Source organism: Lynx canadensis, chromosome F2, assembly GCF_007474595.2.
Source record: "Lynx canadensis isolate LIC74 chromosome F2, mLynCan4.pri.v2, whole genome shotgun sequence".
Taxonomy (NCBI): domain Eukaryota; kingdom Metazoa; phylum Chordata; class Mammalia; order Carnivora; family Felidae; genus Lynx; species Lynx canadensis.
This window is the reverse complement of record NC_044320.2, coordinates 61,448,410-61,466,342: the sequence shown is the minus strand read 5'-3', so window position 1 is coordinate 61,466,342 and position 17,933 is coordinate 61,448,410. Positions and strand designations below refer to the sequence as shown.

The 17,933-nt window shown below is 39.6% G+C and overlaps 1 protein-coding gene and 1 long non-coding RNA gene across 2 annotated transcripts in view; one reads left to right on the top strand and one right to left on the bottom strand.

Moving 5' to 3' along the window:
• Window positions 1–382: 382 nt before the first annotated feature.
• Window positions 383–9,018, top strand: LOC115506319. Its single transcript, XR_004343173.1, has 3 exons — window positions 383–664; window positions 7,225–7,427; window positions 8,755–9,018. It is a non-coding gene; the product is annotated as an uncharacterized LOC115506319 (long non-coding RNA).
• TRPA1 (transient receptor potential cation channel subfamily A member 1) overlaps window positions 4,512–17,933 on the bottom strand; it is a 55,438-nt gene continuing 42,016 nt past the window's right edge. Inside the window, exons 21-27 of the mRNA XM_030304275.1 lie at window positions 16,986–17,155; window positions 15,351–15,480; window positions 14,774–14,956; window positions 11,537–11,605; window positions 7,331–7,441; window positions 5,604–5,701; window positions 4,512–4,780 (exon numbers count right to left, since the gene is read on the bottom strand). Coding sequence (XP_030160135.1) covers window positions 4,576–4,780; window positions 5,604–5,701; window positions 7,331–7,441; window positions 11,537–11,605; window positions 14,774–14,956; window positions 15,351–15,480; window positions 16,986–17,155 — 966 coding nt within the window. The 3' untranslated portion in view covers window positions 4,512–4,575. The remainder of the gene's footprint in view (window positions 4,781–5,603; window positions 5,702–7,330; window positions 7,442–11,536; window positions 11,606–14,773; window positions 14,957–15,350; window positions 15,481–16,985; window positions 17,156–17,933) is intronic.

Below are 17,933 nucleotides of genomic sequence, written 5' to 3'. Positions count from 1 at the left end.
CATAAGTGAAGGTGTGATATAGCAAGATTGCCAAGAGGTGAGTCTGTAAGAGAAGAGGGCCAAAGACAGACCTCAGGGGTGTAAACATCTAGCTAGCGGGTAGTACAGAAAAGTCAGTGGGAAGCAGAGGAGGAGAAGTAAGCAAAATAGTGGAAAAAGCAGCAGAATTCAGTGTTTGGGCATAAAAGGAGAGAATTTCAGAAAGCTAAATGATTTATTCAATTGTAAACTCCCTGAGAGCGGGCTAGATTACCTATTTATTTCAATATTTCCCCAGAATAGATGTAGTAGAGTATTGCACACATTCTTGGTGTCCAGTAAATGTTAAAGGTCTGTAATATGCAATGCTATTCAATGTTTGAGGAGACCATTCGTTTTCATGATTAGGACATCCTGGTTATTGTTCTTATGTGCTTCCAGCCTTTCTGTTTTAAGGAAAATAAAGGACAAAGACCATGTCTGAATCAAAGATTAAGGAACATACATTGTCTCTAGGCATGTGTTCTGCTGGACCACGCATGCAAAAATGTCTGGTTTCCTCTTATTTGTGACTCAGCACTCTGCGTGTTCGCGTGAATGTATGGTTGCGAATGTGTGTGGCAGCAGGAGGTGGAGGCCACCAAGATGTCCATCTGTGGAGAAGAGATGAGCCCATGCAACGGAGGTGTGTGCAATGAGAGTAACATCTGTTGGCACCCTTGTACTAGATGCACAGAGGGTACTACAGCTGTACCTTGTAGCCATCACATCAAGGGGAGAGAAGAGAAGAATCCTAGCGTAATAACACCTATGTAAATACAAACACATACACTGTTCAACATAACACAAGGGTACATACGTGGCCAAAGGTATTCATTAGAGTGGGCATCTCCTGGGGCAAGAGAGAGAATAAATGTGAGAATCGGGGTGAATGGGGAAAAAAGAATAAAACAAAAAGAAGGACCTTGAAAAGATCAATGATGAGGTATGTGATGATTCATACTTTGTGATGGATATCAAAAGCAAAAAGGGCATATGTGATGGACGCTTTTTTTTTTTTTTTTACATCATGATAAATGTGCTCTTTAATCCTCATCCCCTATTTTACCCATCCCCCAACACATCTCTGCTCTGGTAACAGTTTGTTCTCTATAGTTGAGTCTGCTTCTTGGTTTGTCTTTCTCCTTTGCTCATTTCTTAAATTCTACAAATGAGTGAGATCATATGGTGTCTTTCTCTGATTTTGCTTAGCATAATATTCTCTAGCTCTATCCATGTTGTTGCAAATGCTGAGATTTTATTCTTTTTTTTATGGCTGAATTATATTCAGTAATATACTATATACATAGTATACTATATACTGTATGTATACTATATACTATATACATAGTATACTATATACTGTACGTATATATAGTGTAAACAATACTATAGTATTGTGTATATAGTGTATATACATGCTATATGCATAGTGTATTATTGAACATAAATATTGTGTATATATTGAACGTATATTCAATATAAAGTCTTTGCCAATTTGGATGTCTCACATCTTCTTTATCCATTCATCTATTGATGAACACTTGGGCTGCTTCCATAGTTTGACTATCGTAAATAAAGCTGCAGTAAACAAAAGGGTGCATGTATCTTTTCAAAATAGTGTTTTTGTATTCTTTGGGTAAATTCCCAGGAGTGAAATTATTGGATCATATGGTATTTCTATTTTTAATTTCTGGAGTAACTTCCATACTGTTTTACACAGCGGTTGTGCCAATTTACATTCCTACTAATAGTGCATAAGTGTTCCATATTCTCCACATCTTTGCCAACACATGTTGTTTCTTGTGTTTTTGATGTTACTCATTCTGACAGGTATAAGGTGATGTCTCATTGTGGTATTGATTTGCATTTCCCTGATGATTTGTGATGTTGAGTATCTAAGTGTCTGTAGGCCTTCCATAACTCTTCTTTAGAGAAATGTCTGTCCATGTCTTCTACCCCTTTTTAAACTGGATTACTTGCTTTTTGGGTGGTGAGTTGTATCAGCTCTTTATAGATTTTAGAACCCTTTATTGGATATGTCATTTATAAGTATCTTTTCCCCTTCAGTGGGTTGCCTGTTTTCTTGATTGTGTCCTTCATTGTACAGAAACTTTTTATTTTGATGAAGTCTCAAAAGTTTATTTTTGCTTTACTTTGCTTGCTTCAGATGTGCCTAGAAAAATGTTGCTATGGTCAATGCCAGAGTGATTACTGCCTGTGCTCTCCTCTAGGATTTGTATGGTTTCAGGTCTCACATTTAGTGAGTTTGAGTTTATTTTTGTGTATGGTGAAAAAGTGGTCCAGTTTCTTTCGCGTGTGACTGTCCAGTTTTCCCAACATCATTTGTTGAAGAGACTTTTTTCCATTGTATATTCATTTCTCCTTTATTGAAGATTGACTATTTAACTTGTGTACTTTATTTATTTCTGGGTTTTCTGTCCTATTTCACTGATCCATTTGTCTATTTTTTGTGCCAGTACCATACTCTTTATACTACTGCTTTGTAATGTAACTTGAAATCTGGAGTTGTGATCTCTCTAGTTTTTTTCTTTTTCAAGACTGCTTTGGCTATTCAAGGTCTTTTGTGGCTCCATGTAAATTTTGGGATTGTATGTTCTAGTCTGTGAAAAATGCTATTGGTATTTTGACGGGGACTGCATTAAACCTGTAGACTGCTTTGGGTAGTATGGACACTTTAACGATATTCTTCCACCCCACGAACATGGAAGGTCTGTTCTTTTGCATTGTCTTGAATTTCTTTTATCAGTGTTTTACAGTTCTCAGAGTACAAGTCTTTTGCCTCTTTGGTTAAGTTCATTCCTAGATATTTTATTGTTTTGGTGGAATTATAAATGGGGTTGTTTTCTTTTTTTTTTTTTTTTTTAAATAATTTTAACGTTTATTTATTTTTGGGACAGAGAGAGACAGAGCATGTACGGGGGAGGGGCAGAGAGAGAGGGAGACACAGAATCGGAAACAGGCTCCAGGCTCCGAGCCATCAGCCCAGAGCCTGATGCGGGGCTCGAACTCACGGACCGCGAGATTGTGACCTGGCTGAAGTCGGACGCTTAACCGACTGCGCCACCCAGGCGCCCCAAGGGGGGTTGTTTTCTTAATTTCACTTTCTGCTGAACTCAGTGTATAGGAATGCAACAGATTTCTGTATATTGATTTTGCATGCTGTGACTTTACTGATTTATCAGTTCTAGTAATTTTTTGGTGGAGTCTTTAGAGTTTTGTATATATAGTGTCATATAACCTGCACATAATGAGAGTTATATTTTTTCTTTACCAATTTGGATGCCTTCCATTTCTGTATATAGTCTAATTGCTGCGGCTAAGACTTCCAGTACTATGTTGAGAAAAGTGGTGAGGGTGGACATCTTTGCCTTATTCCTGACCTTAGGGGAAAAGCACTCAGTTTTCCACCATTGAGGATGATGTTGACTGTGGGTTTTCCATATAAGGCCTTTACAACATTGAGATAGATTCCCTGTAGACCTACTCTGCAGAGGATTTTTTTTTTTTTATTATGAATGGATGTTGTACTTTGTCTAATGCTTTTTTGGCACCTATGATATATGATTTTTATCCTTTCTCTTATTGATGTGACGTATCCTGTTGGCTGTTCTGCAAATATTTAACAACTCTTGCATCCTGGCAATAAATCCCACTTGATAGTAGTATATGATTTTTTAAAAAATGTATTGTTGGATTCGGGTTGCTAACATTTTGCTGAGGATTTTTGCATCTATGTTCATCAGATATATTGGACTATAGGTTTTTTTTTTTTTGTAGTGTGTTTCTCTATTTCCATATGTGATGGAAGCATTTTTATAAATCTCAAACTAATTGCAATAAAAAGCTCACACAATTATCAGTGAGGTGACTATATAGGCTTTACATTTATTATGATTGATTATTAGCAAACCAAAAATACAGAAATAACATATACTATCTATATCCATAGTAAAACCCATGCATATCATAAGGTCTATTAATTTGAATCCCAACTCAGAGTGACATCAGGTTTGTTAGGAGCAACAAGAAGGGTGTGGCAATTTCTTATAGTTGGAACAGAGGACACAGGGTTCCACACACAGGTTCTTCCAACACCAAAAACACGTACCTGAATGGTATAACCTAATATTTTATTATATGATGTACTTGTACATCATATAATATGTAATCAGGTAATATGAATATTATACAATTATCAAGCAGAAATCCAGTATTAACATTTGTGTTACATTTAACAGTTGCATTTACTTATTAAAATTTGTGTTCTACCAAATTAGTTTTCTACCCAAATAATGAGGAGTGAAGTGCAACTTGAACTTACTAGCAAAGACATTCTCTATACATAGTAACTGGCATAAAATATGAAAAGAGAGAAAGATGTAGTTTCTTTACAAAGAATGCAGGAACCACCATTTTGCAAATCATGAAATCATAATCCTATTTCTACTTTTTCCTCACTCTTTCCAAACTAGAAATGAGACCCAATAGGGTCCTGCAAACCACCGCCCCCACGATAGGAAGCCCTGTTGCAGGCTAAGGGCAGTGTGTTTTTGCCTTTACTGCTTTCAACACAGAATTCCATTTGCTATTCCTTTGTTCTAACTGCTCTTTTTTAAACCTGTCTTGAAAAGAATGATGGTTGTCTTCATCCTCTGTCTCAGAGATGATTTCCATCTTCTGAATGATGAGTTTAATAAGCTCATGCTGTTTCTCCACAAGAGAAGTGAGATCCTTCAGCCTAAAAGGATATACAGGGCTCATGAACTTGTTTTCAGTTATCTTCTCAGTCTCTGAGTGCAGGAAGGCCCAGGTTACTAGAAGTGTCCTAGATCAGATGAGCTGTGCTCAGGTCACAGCATCCTGGTACTTATAATCTTTCTAAGCAATACATATTTTTAAAAAATATTTTAATGTTTTTTTTTTGAGAGAGCGCACACAAGCAGGGAAGAGGCAGAGAGAGAGGGAGACACAGAATGCAAAGCAGGCTCCAGGCTCTGAGCTGTCCTCACAGAGCTGGACATGGGGCTTGAACTCATGAACCAGAGATCATGACCTGAGCCAAAGTCAGATGCTCAACTGACTGAGCCACCCAGGGGCCCCAGCAATACATATTTTTTAAGTTTAAGTGTTTTTCCTAGTTTATTTTTGCTCCCATTTTAAAGATTAAAACACAGTTACACAGAAAGATGAAACTGCTTTGCCCAGGTCAGTGAATTAGGAAGTAGTTGAAGAGGGCCTTAAACTCAGATCAGTTGATTCTAAAGCCCTCGTGCTGAACCACTGTATAGAGTGTGGTTTGGAATTCTCCAAAGCTTTCAAAGCTTTGATGTATGAATCCGGATGGATCATGGGAATGTGGTTTAAAACACTAATTGGCAAACTGGTGAATTGCAGCACATAAGTTGTTGGGTCTAAAAATGATTTTCAAATGATTCTCAATATGCTATGACATCAGTCAATTAAAAGTACGACTTAATATGTGAAATAAACACAACTATACAACATAACCTTACATACTTATTTAAAAGTTTTATCAAATACAGATAAGGAAAAATACATACCGATATTTCTGCTTCAATATTTCTGTTTCCAGAGATGTGTCAACATTTGGAATTTCCTGCCTTTCTTCTTGGGTATAAAAAATAAAATGAAATATAGCCTGCGGGATAAAAGATTAATTATTACTCAGGTTGAACTCAATTCAGAAACTATTTCTTGCACATGCGCCATGATTCAGCTACTGAGCCAGGTACGATCACACCACAGATATTCTAAGACACGACTATGACCCTCAAGGCGCTCACAGTCTTTTGAGAGAAATAGACGTATAAAGAGCTATACGACAAACTCATACATAATTATAATAAAGGAAAGTATGAGATGTACAGATAATCTAGAAGAAGGAGAAAATTGGAGTGGGGATTATTTATGAAAAGGTAAAAATCATTTTATATTTTCTCATGAAAAATGTCCATCGTCAGTGGTATTCCACACAGGATTAGTTCTTTCTCTAAAACTGCTCTGCACAACTGAATTTCCCATGAGGAAATTTCAGAAATGCCATTTTAATGTGTGTTTTCAAAATTTAGTGTTTTTTAAACCATTGGTAGACTGGAAAGCGTTAAGGGCGGACGTGAAATGACCAGGAATCAATGAGTCAATCCTAGGAGTCCACGGAAGAGAAGATGGCAACTTGCACAGGCCAACCAGGAAGACTGATCAACCAAACAAGGGAGTGACTGGGTGTGAGGGGTGAGGAGAGGGAAAGGAGGTCAAGGATGACCTCTTGCACAGGCAAATGAATGGTGGTGATGTTAACTGAAGCAAGAAACTTTGGAGAGAGGAGGCTCTGTCATTCTTTCCCTGCAGGGAGACTGAAACCTGGGAGGAGTGAAAACTGAGTTCCTTTTGAAGAGTTTATTCTGAATATGCTGAATTTGAGGTACCTTTGAGCCATACCAGTGAAGATGTCAGGTAGACAGTTGGACAGAAGAGCCTGGAACTCGAAGAGAGCTCCCGGAAGAATGAATTGCCAAGCCTTCTGTGTTTCAGGAGTGAGTAGTTGCAAACACGGGTATGAACAACATTTTACAGGGAGCTAGTGTAGTTAGAATAAGGCCTAGGCCAATACCCAAATCAACTTTATCATTTTATGACCACAGCATGGAAAATTAACATGCAAAGAACTCAGAATGTTCATAGAACTAGGAGGAAGCCCAGGCATGATCAGGATTAGCATCCAGTACTTCTGACTCTCAATACAGTCCCTTTATCATTATAATGCAGTGGCCTTGTTTAGTCTTTGATATCTAGTATATTTTCTATAATGCACACTCTCCATGCGCATGTGTGTGCATATATGTACCTGAATGTACATATGTGCTCTATATTTTCACATAGACACACACATATATTTGCACATGCATATAAATGATAGGTGACTGGGAAAAACAAGAAAGGTACACCTGCACTTTAAAAAAGATACTTAAAAGGTACAGTCAGTCCACCCACCCACCCATGTGCTCTCACAGGGATGTGGTACATGTTTAACACGGATGCTGTGAATGAGCCACTAGGAAGAAGGAGCACAGGTCTCCCTCCCACTGCCCATTGCTTTTCACACTGTTGGGTAATCATGCACTTTGTTGTTTTTTTTAAGTCACAATTCCTTCTTTTCCACAGGCACAGTGACTCAAAGTCTATAGAAGGGTACCCTTAAGGATAACACAATGAGTGAATGTCAAGCAGCAGCACATTCTCCACGCTGGTATTTTTCACATGTACTTACTAATAACCCTGTACATCTGGGTCTGTTGGGATACACGATGATGGATTTCTGATCTACTTTGCGTAGGAACCATAGTGGCAGCTTCTTCTCTAAGCTGGTATGAAGTTCCACCTAAAGCGCATTTTGGATTTATTGAGAGAAATGATTAAGAAGTATCTAGAATCCTTACACTACACAGAGACAGCGATGAGTACAGTAGACTGAAAAACGACTCCTGTGTCCTGCTTTACACCACGCAGCTGGGCTGGCCAGGTTTCCCATCTCTCCTCTCAATCACCGACAAGACAGGGGCAGCAACATGCAGTTGGGGCAAATTGTTTAAAGAAGAAGTTCAACTCAAGTGAGCAGCTGTTCACTGTTCAGGGACTGTGACTGACACTGGGCCCATAAGAAAAAGCCTTTGTCCATCCCCTGGGGTGTTACAGAAAATGTGCATGACTGCGCAGTGTGCTGGTATGAAGGCGCGCCTGTGGCAGGACAGGAAACGGTGCTTCGATGGAGGAAAACAGTGGTAAGCACTGAAAGGATTACAACCAGCACACCTAAGAGTACTTCATCGACGTTTCACCCTGTGCGATCTGGTGCAAAATGGGTTATCCATGCTATATCTTGACTACAATTTTTTTTTATGTTTATTTTTGAGATAGGACAGAGTGTGAATGGGGGAGGGGCAGAGAGAGAGACAGAATCTGAAATAGGTTCCAGGCTCTGAGCTGTCAGCACAGAGCCTGCTCTGGGGCTGGAACTCGGGAACCATCATGACCTAGGCGACATCATGTCCTAGGCCGAAGTCGGAAGCTTAACTGACTGAACCACCCAGGTGCCCCATATCTTGACTACAGTTTCTATTTTCAGAGATAACAATCCTTTGTCTCATTTAATGGATTTACCTTGAGTTGATAGTTTCTCATATTTTCAACTTTTTGTTTACCAAATTTGTCTTTCACTCTTTTTTTATAGCCCTTTGTGTCTCTTGTTTAGAATGGTTTATTGTAATTACCATATAGGTGAGAGTTTGCTAAGGCCATAGGCTTTTTTATATGTGGGTATTTAAGTGGCTTCCATCCACAAATGGTGCGATGTTTAAAGCTTTGGGCCCCCCTTCCACATATTGCTTCCCTATTTTTGTAGCACTTACCACCACATAACATGCTATATATTCCAGTTTCAAGAGAAGCTATGTTTTCTTGTATTTTATTAACAATACCAATTAGATGTTTGAGTTTCTATAATAACTTCCAAGGTTCCTCTTCCCCTTGGGTCTTAAGGTCAATATTCTTTTCCCTTTGCAATAACATTTTTTTCAGAGGTCACATGTTATCATTCACTTACTTAAACTTCACTGAAAAAGATTTATTCAAGCCTGGTGTTTGCCAACAGATCAAGCACATGTTTTGTCTTAACCTTATTTGTTTTCCACATAGGACCTGCCAGATATTCTCTCTCAGGGTCCTGGGGAGGATGGCAAGCAGCCCCCCTTGGTGGATCTAGCGGGACCCATTGCCCATGGCTTCTCTGGGCTCAGGGAGCATCTCCACCTCCTCTAACTGGCAGGTTTTCCGTGTTGAAGGTAAGAGCACTCTGTGCATTTCCTTTTGTGATTTGCGGCCTGGACGTGAACGTCTGTGGAGTGTCTACAGCTGCCAGCCTGTGCTGGACGTGTGGTCACCAAATGTTAAAAACTAAACAGCTCTGGGGCGCCTGGGTGGCGCAGTAGGTTAAGCGTCCGACTTCAGCCAGGTCACGATCTCGCGGTCCGTGAGTTCGAGCCCCGCGTCAGGCTCTGGGCTGATGGCTCAGAGCCTGGAGCCTGTTTCCGATTCTGTGTCTCCCTCTCTCTCTGCCCCTCCCCCGTTCATGCTCTGTCTCTCTCTGTCCCAAAAATAAATAAACGTTGAAAAAAAAAAAAATTAAAAAAAAAAAAAAAACAAAAAACTAAACGCTCTAAGCCCCTCACAATACTCACAACTCCTGTCCCTGTGTAACTGTTAGACCTCCCAGCATGTGCTGTCCCCACTTAGGTCTGAGACGACTCTGTGAGAAGACGAATGTCTCTCTCTGTGACACGTGCTGCTGCCTGTCCCCTTATGCCCTGGTTCTGATGCGGCCTCAGACTTAGGTTATAAGTCTGACATAGAGAGTTGTACATGGATGTAGAGATTTGCTTTAAAAAAACTCAGAGAACTAAGAGAATGGCTTCCTGGTTTTCCAGTCAATGCTCTTTGTGATCCAAAACAAGAACTGCTAACATGGGAGTACTTGCTTTGCCGTTTACTTTATAGGCCTTTGTGCCGTTGTGTTTCAGGGAAGAGATCAACTCTGATATAGAATTGTGCTTTTCAAATCACCCGCACTGAAACTGCAGTGTAGTGGCTCTCCCCTAGACATCTAGTGCTGTTGCTTATATTGTTCTTCCTTGATCTTTTCAGGAATTACTAGTTATGAAGTAATGACATGTCTGTGAAGAGGCCTTTTTGCATCTCTTTTCCTCTCTTCATCCACCTACCTGGAGTCCTACACTCCATCTTTGTTGTGGTAATAACTGGTTAGCTCTTCCTTCCTCCAAACTTTCCCCGCTAAGGTGATAATAGATCATCTTAGGCACCACTCCCATTTTGTTCCCATTCTTTGGAAGAGCTGGTAATGACTTCCCACTAACAAAATAACTCGGAGCACTTCACCCTTTACTGCCCTATCTTTCAAAGCTAAGGTTTTCCTCATTTGTTAGCTCTTTTTTTAATAAAGTGCTCTATCATCTTGGGCCACCTTAATACTCTCTAAGGAGCCATCCCTCCAGGCCATGGGCCCTTCACCCTTCCTTAGCCATTTCTCCTTGTTCCGCCTTTAGCCCATTGCTCCTGCTGGGTCCTGCCTTTCTGGACCAGTCTTGCTGTTCCTCTAAATCCCATCTTTCAACATCTGGTTCACGTGCCAACTCTTCCATGTAGCATTTCCATAACTGTTTATTTTCTGTACCCAATATTTTAACCATTTAATTTATGTACTTTTGTTCTTTAAATGTGCCAAGTTCTCTGCATAATACGCAGCTTAGTCACAGAGCATAGAGTTTAAGGATGGTTCTAAGTTGATTTTGAGATTTTAAACTCTGACTGTTTAATTGGTGTGCTCTCCAGTTAGACTTATTTTATTTAGTGAAGTCAAAGGTCACACAGGCCTTTAACTCCTCTGGGTTCTCATGGTCAGTTGTACTCTGCACATACCACGTACTGGAGCATTTTTTAGAAATAAGTATGTGCTGACGTATAGCAGAATGAGTAACAGAGAAGAATGAAGCGTGACGAACAGTGAAGAGTGAGGGGAGAGTTACCTCTTAACATGAATTTGTCTTTCTCTTGAACTTGCCTAAGTTTTTTAATGTGTATGTTCAACTGGTCATCAGGTATTTTTGAAGCATCAGATATTCCCGTTCAAATTTGATAAACACAATGCAAATGAGAGCATAGAAATAGTTTTCCATTGTGTAACAGGAACCACCTCACAAGATTCAGTAGCCAAGGAAAAACGTAAGGGAGGTCACAAAAGAACAAAACCTCATGGATGCAGTGAACACTTCAATATAACACGTTATGTGGAAAGCTTGCAATGCGATGGCCAGAGTATCAAGGGATCCTGGGAAGAGCTGGGCTGTGACAGGACAGAATACCTCACACCTGCGATAATTCTTATTTAGCAGATAGCTACCTGGTTGGCTGCATGTTGACATTTTAAAAAGCTCAGGTAATGTCTCAATTTCTCTGCTCAGATTGTTCTGAGAAAATGTTTTCATTAGTTTTTACTCTCTGATCACAGCAGGCACGCCAGAGAATGTGCACAACAAGGTACCATATGGTGCGGTGCTTTAGGACTCACAAAGTACCTGTCTTAAATACCTGTTCTCAGAAATCAGCTATTCGTATACATGGAAAATTAGGGTGGTGCTAATTTCAATACGTTTTAAATTTTTTTTTCAACGTTTTTTAATTTATTTTGGGACAGAGAGAGACAGAGCATGAATGGGGGAGGGGCAGAGAGAGAGGGAGACACAGAATCGGAAACAGGCTCCAGGCTCTGAGCCATCAGCCCAGAGCCTGACGCAGGGCTCGAACTCACGGACCGCGAGATCGTGACCTGGCTGAAGTCGGACGCTTAACCGACTGCGCCACCCAGGCGCCCCATCAATACATTTTAAATAAACGTAAGACTTACCTGCATAGCAATCCTCTTCAACAATGCGTGCTTCTGGACTTCTGCAATGTCACCAACTGCCAACCCAATCTGAAGTACAACACAGCATTGAGTCATTGCCAATTTAATGGCGCACCTATAAATGCACTAAAGGTCTCTCTAGCTGCAGTGGGGGAGTGGGCATATAGTTGCCTACTAGTGGCCTCAACATACTTTTGCCAACACATTTTACAGAAAACTGCAAAATCTGTACACCTTTGTAACACTGGTGGCCACACTGGTGGGTTCAGTAACCTTAAGTGTTATCATAAAAAATTAAGACACGTGAATCTGAAATTATTTAAAATAAAAATGTTCTTTTTGAAGAGGACAGGGGTCATATGGTATCAAATGCCATTGGGGTGGCCATGCAAATGGTTGCAGATTCCAGGAGTTTAGCATCTAGGTAAACAAGAGTGAGCGGACAACACAGAAAAGTTAAAATAGTAAACTGAGGCAATGCGGGAATTTATACCTTACGTATGTTTGGCAGGAAAAGGTACGCTTCAAGGGTGGGTGTGGCTTGATTAAAAAAATAAAGCAGTAACTGTATCTAGAAATCTGTGGCCAGATAGAATTAGGTGAGGGGACGCTCACCTCTACTCAATCCAAATGAAATCGCTTAAATTAGCTGACTCATATTTGTTAGATAACCAGTACCTGTCTATGCTCAACCAGCCTCCTGGATGCTGATGCTTTCAAGAAGCTCAAAGTCAAGTAAATTCCATGAGAGGGGCTCTGTTTGGGGCACCACTGGATGCCCAGTGCTTAGAACCATGCAGAGCATGTAGAAGATACACAGAATAGTCACTAAGTGAATAAGCAGTGAAGAGTATATGCTAGGGTGTTCAGACTAGCATTGAGAACTATCTACAGTCAGACACTTTATTTGGCAGGATAATGTTTATTTTTAATGCGGAAGCTTTTAGGTAGGCATTATCTCTAGTTTATATCAGCCACCATCAGTCGGTTGAATGTCCAACTTTGGCTCAGGTCATGATCTCCTAGTTTATGAGTTTGAGCCCTGCATTGGGCTCTCTGCTGTCAGCATGGAACCTGCTTTGGGTTCTCTGTCTCCCTCCCTCCCTCCCACCCTCTCTCTCTCTCTCTCTCTCTCTCTCTCTCACACACACACACACACTAAATAAATAAAAAAAAAACAGTCTCATACTGACTGCTTCACACATTTAAGATACTTGCCTGAGATCTGAAGACATCTGATTTTGTGAGTCATAGAGTAGATAAGTTACTAATATTTAATAGTAGCTAACGTTTACTGAGTGCTTATCATGTGCCAACCATGGTTTTGAATGCTTTACTTAAGAGAATATAACTGGGGGAGAGGGGAAGAGGGAGAAAGAGAAGATTTTAAGCAGGCTTATACTCAATGGGGAGCCTGATATGGGGCTCAATCCCATAACGCTGAGCTGAAATTGAGACTTGAACGATTAACCAACTGAGCCACCCAGATGTCCCTCAAATGCTTTGTATTAACTCCTTTTATCCTAATAACTTAGGAAGTAGGTTTTATTACCTTTTTCTGATTTGTGTCCTAAAAATTTTGAGAATACAAGGAAGGGGCATCCAATTTAGATAGGATGATGGGGTGGAGGGTGTTGGTTAGGAAGGTCTACCCAGGAGATCTGATGCTTGAGAGCTGAGTGTTAACAGCTTAGGAAGAATTAACCCAAAGTGGGAAGGTCTTGTGTGGAGCTTAGGCACAAAGGAATATAGGGCATGCTCAGTGAAAGTTGACGGTACATGTCTAGGCAAATCTTGCCAACAGTGGGAGGGGTGGATGAGATCTGGGTAAGACCCAGATCATGAGGATCCTTGCACGCCATGCTGATGGGTTTAGACTGAGTTGAAGAGGCATAGAAGAAAAAAAAAAAAAAAAGGCCTGACAGGCCCAGCTTTTCCTTATCAGAATATCACTGTGGTGACAATTTAGGAAAGATTAGACAGAAGTGAGAGGAAACAGACTGTTCGGGCTACTGCAGCAATATGGATGAGGAACCATGAGGGTGTAAGGCAAATGGAAGTGGGTGTAAGAGGAAAATATTTACCGGAAGAACTGAGCAAAGGGCAGGGCTGAATCTAGAGTATCTTCCAATGATATGAGTTAGAGGACCAGGAGGTGGTACTGAGAGGCGGCAGCAAAGTTTGAAGGAAAGAAAACATGGAGTCTTGGTCGGCTCTTTTGGAACTGATTTTCCTCTGGGACATGCAGGTAGAGATGGCACTAACATGTACTAATGCTAAGCCGAATCTTCTAGATAATTATCTTCTGAAACGTCAGCAATTCTAAGAGAAGAATGTGGGCTTTATGTCATTCTTAATTATTCTTAGCGCTATCCTTTATGTTTCTAGGTCATCAAAATAAAACTCTGGATTTGTATCAAGTAAGTGAATCAAAACATTAAGTAGTATTTTTTTTCTTTCCAGAAACATTGTACAGGACAATCTCTGGTGCATAGTCTCACTCAGAAAATGTACTGAATGTGTGCATATATGCATCAATAAGGAAAAAACATGCACTGTCAGGTCAGCTCGGGCTCTCCATGGACCTGAGATGTACTTCTGTCTGCATTGGCTAACGTGTTCATGGCTAGAGCAGGTTCTCTGTGCAGGGCATGTTCACATCTGCTGAGGATTTTCAACCTGTAACTGGTTTAGAGATGGCATCTGAATGCCACAGATGCCCTCATGCCTGAGAGGCTCTTTGCCACTTGAATATCTGGTCGATGAGAAATTTAAGAGCAGAGATGAGGTTTAATCCTTTATTCCCCCAAGGTCTCTGCCTAACCTCTGACCCCCACCCTAACACCAGAGCAGTACACACCATTTATCTTTATTTCCTTATTCTGCTTTATAGTTCTTCATAGATAGCATTTATCACTCCCATAACATTATACTACATAGTTATTTATTTACTACCTCATGACTAGTTTATAATGTAAGGACAGGGTATTGGTCTATTCACCACTGTTTCCCAGCACCTGGATCAGTGTCTATTCATAAGTATCTGCCAAGTGAATGCATCTTGGCATCCCCTGGGCTTTAGTGCTGTGTCTGGTACTAAATAAATGTTGAATGAGTGGATTTTACAATAGTCCCTAATTCCTTTCATGGAGGAAGATTAAGGAAGCTAAAAATAATGATCATTGTCAAATGCCCCAAATGATCAACAAACAGAAAACACAAGGATAAATTACTTACAAGTAAATTCATGAGCACAATTGGGACAAACATTGTGAAGGCAATAAGCTGTGCAAAAGACAGAACTGGATATACCAATTCATTTCTCAAAAACGGTTCTAGGAAGGCATCGCGGTAATTAATATCTCCTAGCATCATGCTGAAGGTCTGGATTATAGAAAGCAATGGAGAGCTGAAAGCATCCTGAGAAAAGATGGTAAGGTAAAAATGCAATGCAAAACGTGTACAATGAAAAAATGTTTTCTGGAGAGTAAAATGATAAAAATCATATTTAAAATACTCTTTTAAATCACAGGACTATGGCTAATGATAAGAACTACTAATAAATTGGTGATAAAGTCATCAAGAATATCTTTTCTACACATATAACAAATACTCATGCATTATATTTAAACTTTTTTACAATGGGAAAAAGTCATGAGGTAGGGCTGCGATAAAAATCATTTGAAGGCTATTTTATCGGACAAAAAGATAAAGTCCTATTACTATAAATTTTCTAGGCCATTCAGATTTAAGTATAAATATGTATTCCCAATATTCACAGCAACAGAATCAAGTACTGATGTAAGTGCCTCACCTGTATACTCAGGAGGACGTAGAAACTGAGGCCAAAAGCCAAAAGTAGGAAGACAAACACGACTGTAGACCTCAACAGAGTTTTCATAATTACCTCCAACATAACGATGAAAATTCCACAATTTTCAAATCTAGGCATATTTAAAAATTATATATTCACTTTTCTGGCCAAACTGTATTTCATTCAATGTCTATATTTATCATGCATTAGGTACTAGGTTTCACAGGTGAGTCACGCTTTCAAAAAGGAGACAGAATTCATGAATAGTCATCTTACTTTCAAACTGTTCACTAAACAGCTTTGCTGCTTCTTCCTTCTGGTTAACATTGATCTTTGTCCTACAACTTGACCACTAGGCATTACTCCACACAAAGGAGGAGAGAAAAATCTTCCCAGTATCAAAGAAAGTGCTACCAAAGCTTGATAAATGGATCTGAGAGGTGAGATGGGTGATGCAGCCAGTGGAGACTCTACATGAGCTCATGTACCTGAACGGCGCCTGCGTATGGTTTATTCACCATCCTCATGACCTCCTGAGGTTTCTTTTTTCTTTCCCAGCAACCAACATTGTGAAATGTTTGGGTAGATAATGGGTGTGCCATCCAGCCACCAATGTGGACATTTCCTTTGGCAAAGACAACTTGTTAAAGGGGGAATCACAAGAGTTTAAAGCTGCAAAGGACTTCAGAGGTCTCAGAAACTTAGCTCCCAAGAGTTGTCTAGTAACTTGGTAACGTCACTGATGACAAAGCCAAAGGAATGACAGTACCTAGACTTGCCCTGAAGCCTCTTGATGTCCAGACCACTGCTCTTCCCACTATACCATGTCCTTCATGACATACACAAAATATGGTAGGGAAAGCATTGTCCCTGGGGTTGGAAAGACGGGTAAAAGTGCTTACATCTTGACTTACTAGTTGAGATCCTGGGAAAGTTACTTAGCCCTTCATCTTCTTTTATATACCAAAAGCGATTACAAGTTATCTTTACAATAACTAGAGGTAAATGTTAAGATACGTGAAATAACAAGTATGGGAAGTAGGAGAGCTTTGCCCTTTGTTCCCCCTCTAGAATTAGATTCTTTAAACTTATTTTCTTCTCCTAAATCGCTATTATTCCCCATACCTATCACTTTATTTTGATTGTTTTAATCTAAAGTAAATGCTTAGCAAATAATACCAAGTAAAACCAAGAATAGCCAATACTTTTATTCCCATTTACTCCCCCCATTTAATCTAGATTTGTCTTGACCTGGAGTAATGTTGCCACTCAGAAGATATTTGGCAATATCTGGATACACTTTTTGTTGTCACATGGTGGGGAGGGGGGTTCTACTGGTCATCTAGTGGATAGAGGCCAGGGCTGCTGTTAAACATTTTACAATGCACAGGACAGCCCCCCACAACAAAAAATTATCTGGCCCCAAATTTCAGTAGTGCCAAGGTTGAAAAATCCTGGTCTATACTCTGAACTCCAAACCTCCCTCCCCTTTTCCTTAATACATATTAAAGTACCTCCACAGTCTAAAACAATTGGAAAAGGAATAAGCCAATTATAAATATGGTACTTAAAACAGTTATTCTTTTAATATTAAAAATGTCTAAGGGATACAGAAATCATTCAACCTGGCTTTACCTTTGGAGATACAGTAAGAAGTTCATCCAGTAGAAGTATATAGCAATCGCTCCACATTGCCACTGCACATAAGCTGGTATACCAATGAATAAGGGTGACACAAAAATGATACTTGTTGTGTAGATAATCCATTCAGCTCCATTGGCATTATCCAAGATGTAATTCCTTTTCTGGGGTTAAAAAGAATTCAGAATTACCACATGTAGAGACCAGGACCTAGCATCTTATGGATGATTTTATATATATGTATATATATACACGTGCATATAGATATAAATACGTGTGTGTGTGTGTGTGTATATGTGTGTGTGTGTGTGTGTGTGTGTGTGTATATATATATATATATATATATATATATATATATATATATATAAAATGTTGACCAGTAGCAACAACTGTCTGGCATTGCAGTTGGACGGGTTTAGGACCAAGGAGCCAGCTTCTGCCATCCTGGACTACACTCAGCCCTGGGTACGGACCAGTGTTGAAGGTGGCCCAATTTCTTCTGTTGAATTGGCACTTTGGGAATCTGATGCCTAAGTAAATTCTACAACTTTGTGGGCTTTCTCTGAGTCCATTCCTTCTTAAGGAAAGTCCTGGGGAGCTGCAGGTTGGTTTAGTGATTCCTTTATGCCTATGTAAGGACATGCATATAGATTTCTCAGGATACAAATGAACTAAAGCTTCTTCTAAGGAGGTTTGAGACCTATGCTAAGACTTAATTGCCATAACAATTTGATGTCATTTCCTATCATTAAAAATTTCAAGTTTTGGACATCAAATTTTCTATAGAGGTGACAATTTCAGTATCAATTAAAAAATGTGGAGACCAAGTCTGTTAGAGAAATCATATAACTTTATAGTTCAATTTAGAGTATAATCTATAAAAAATGAGAATTATGATGAGATTAAATAATATGCCCTAAATCATTCAAACTACAATGGAAC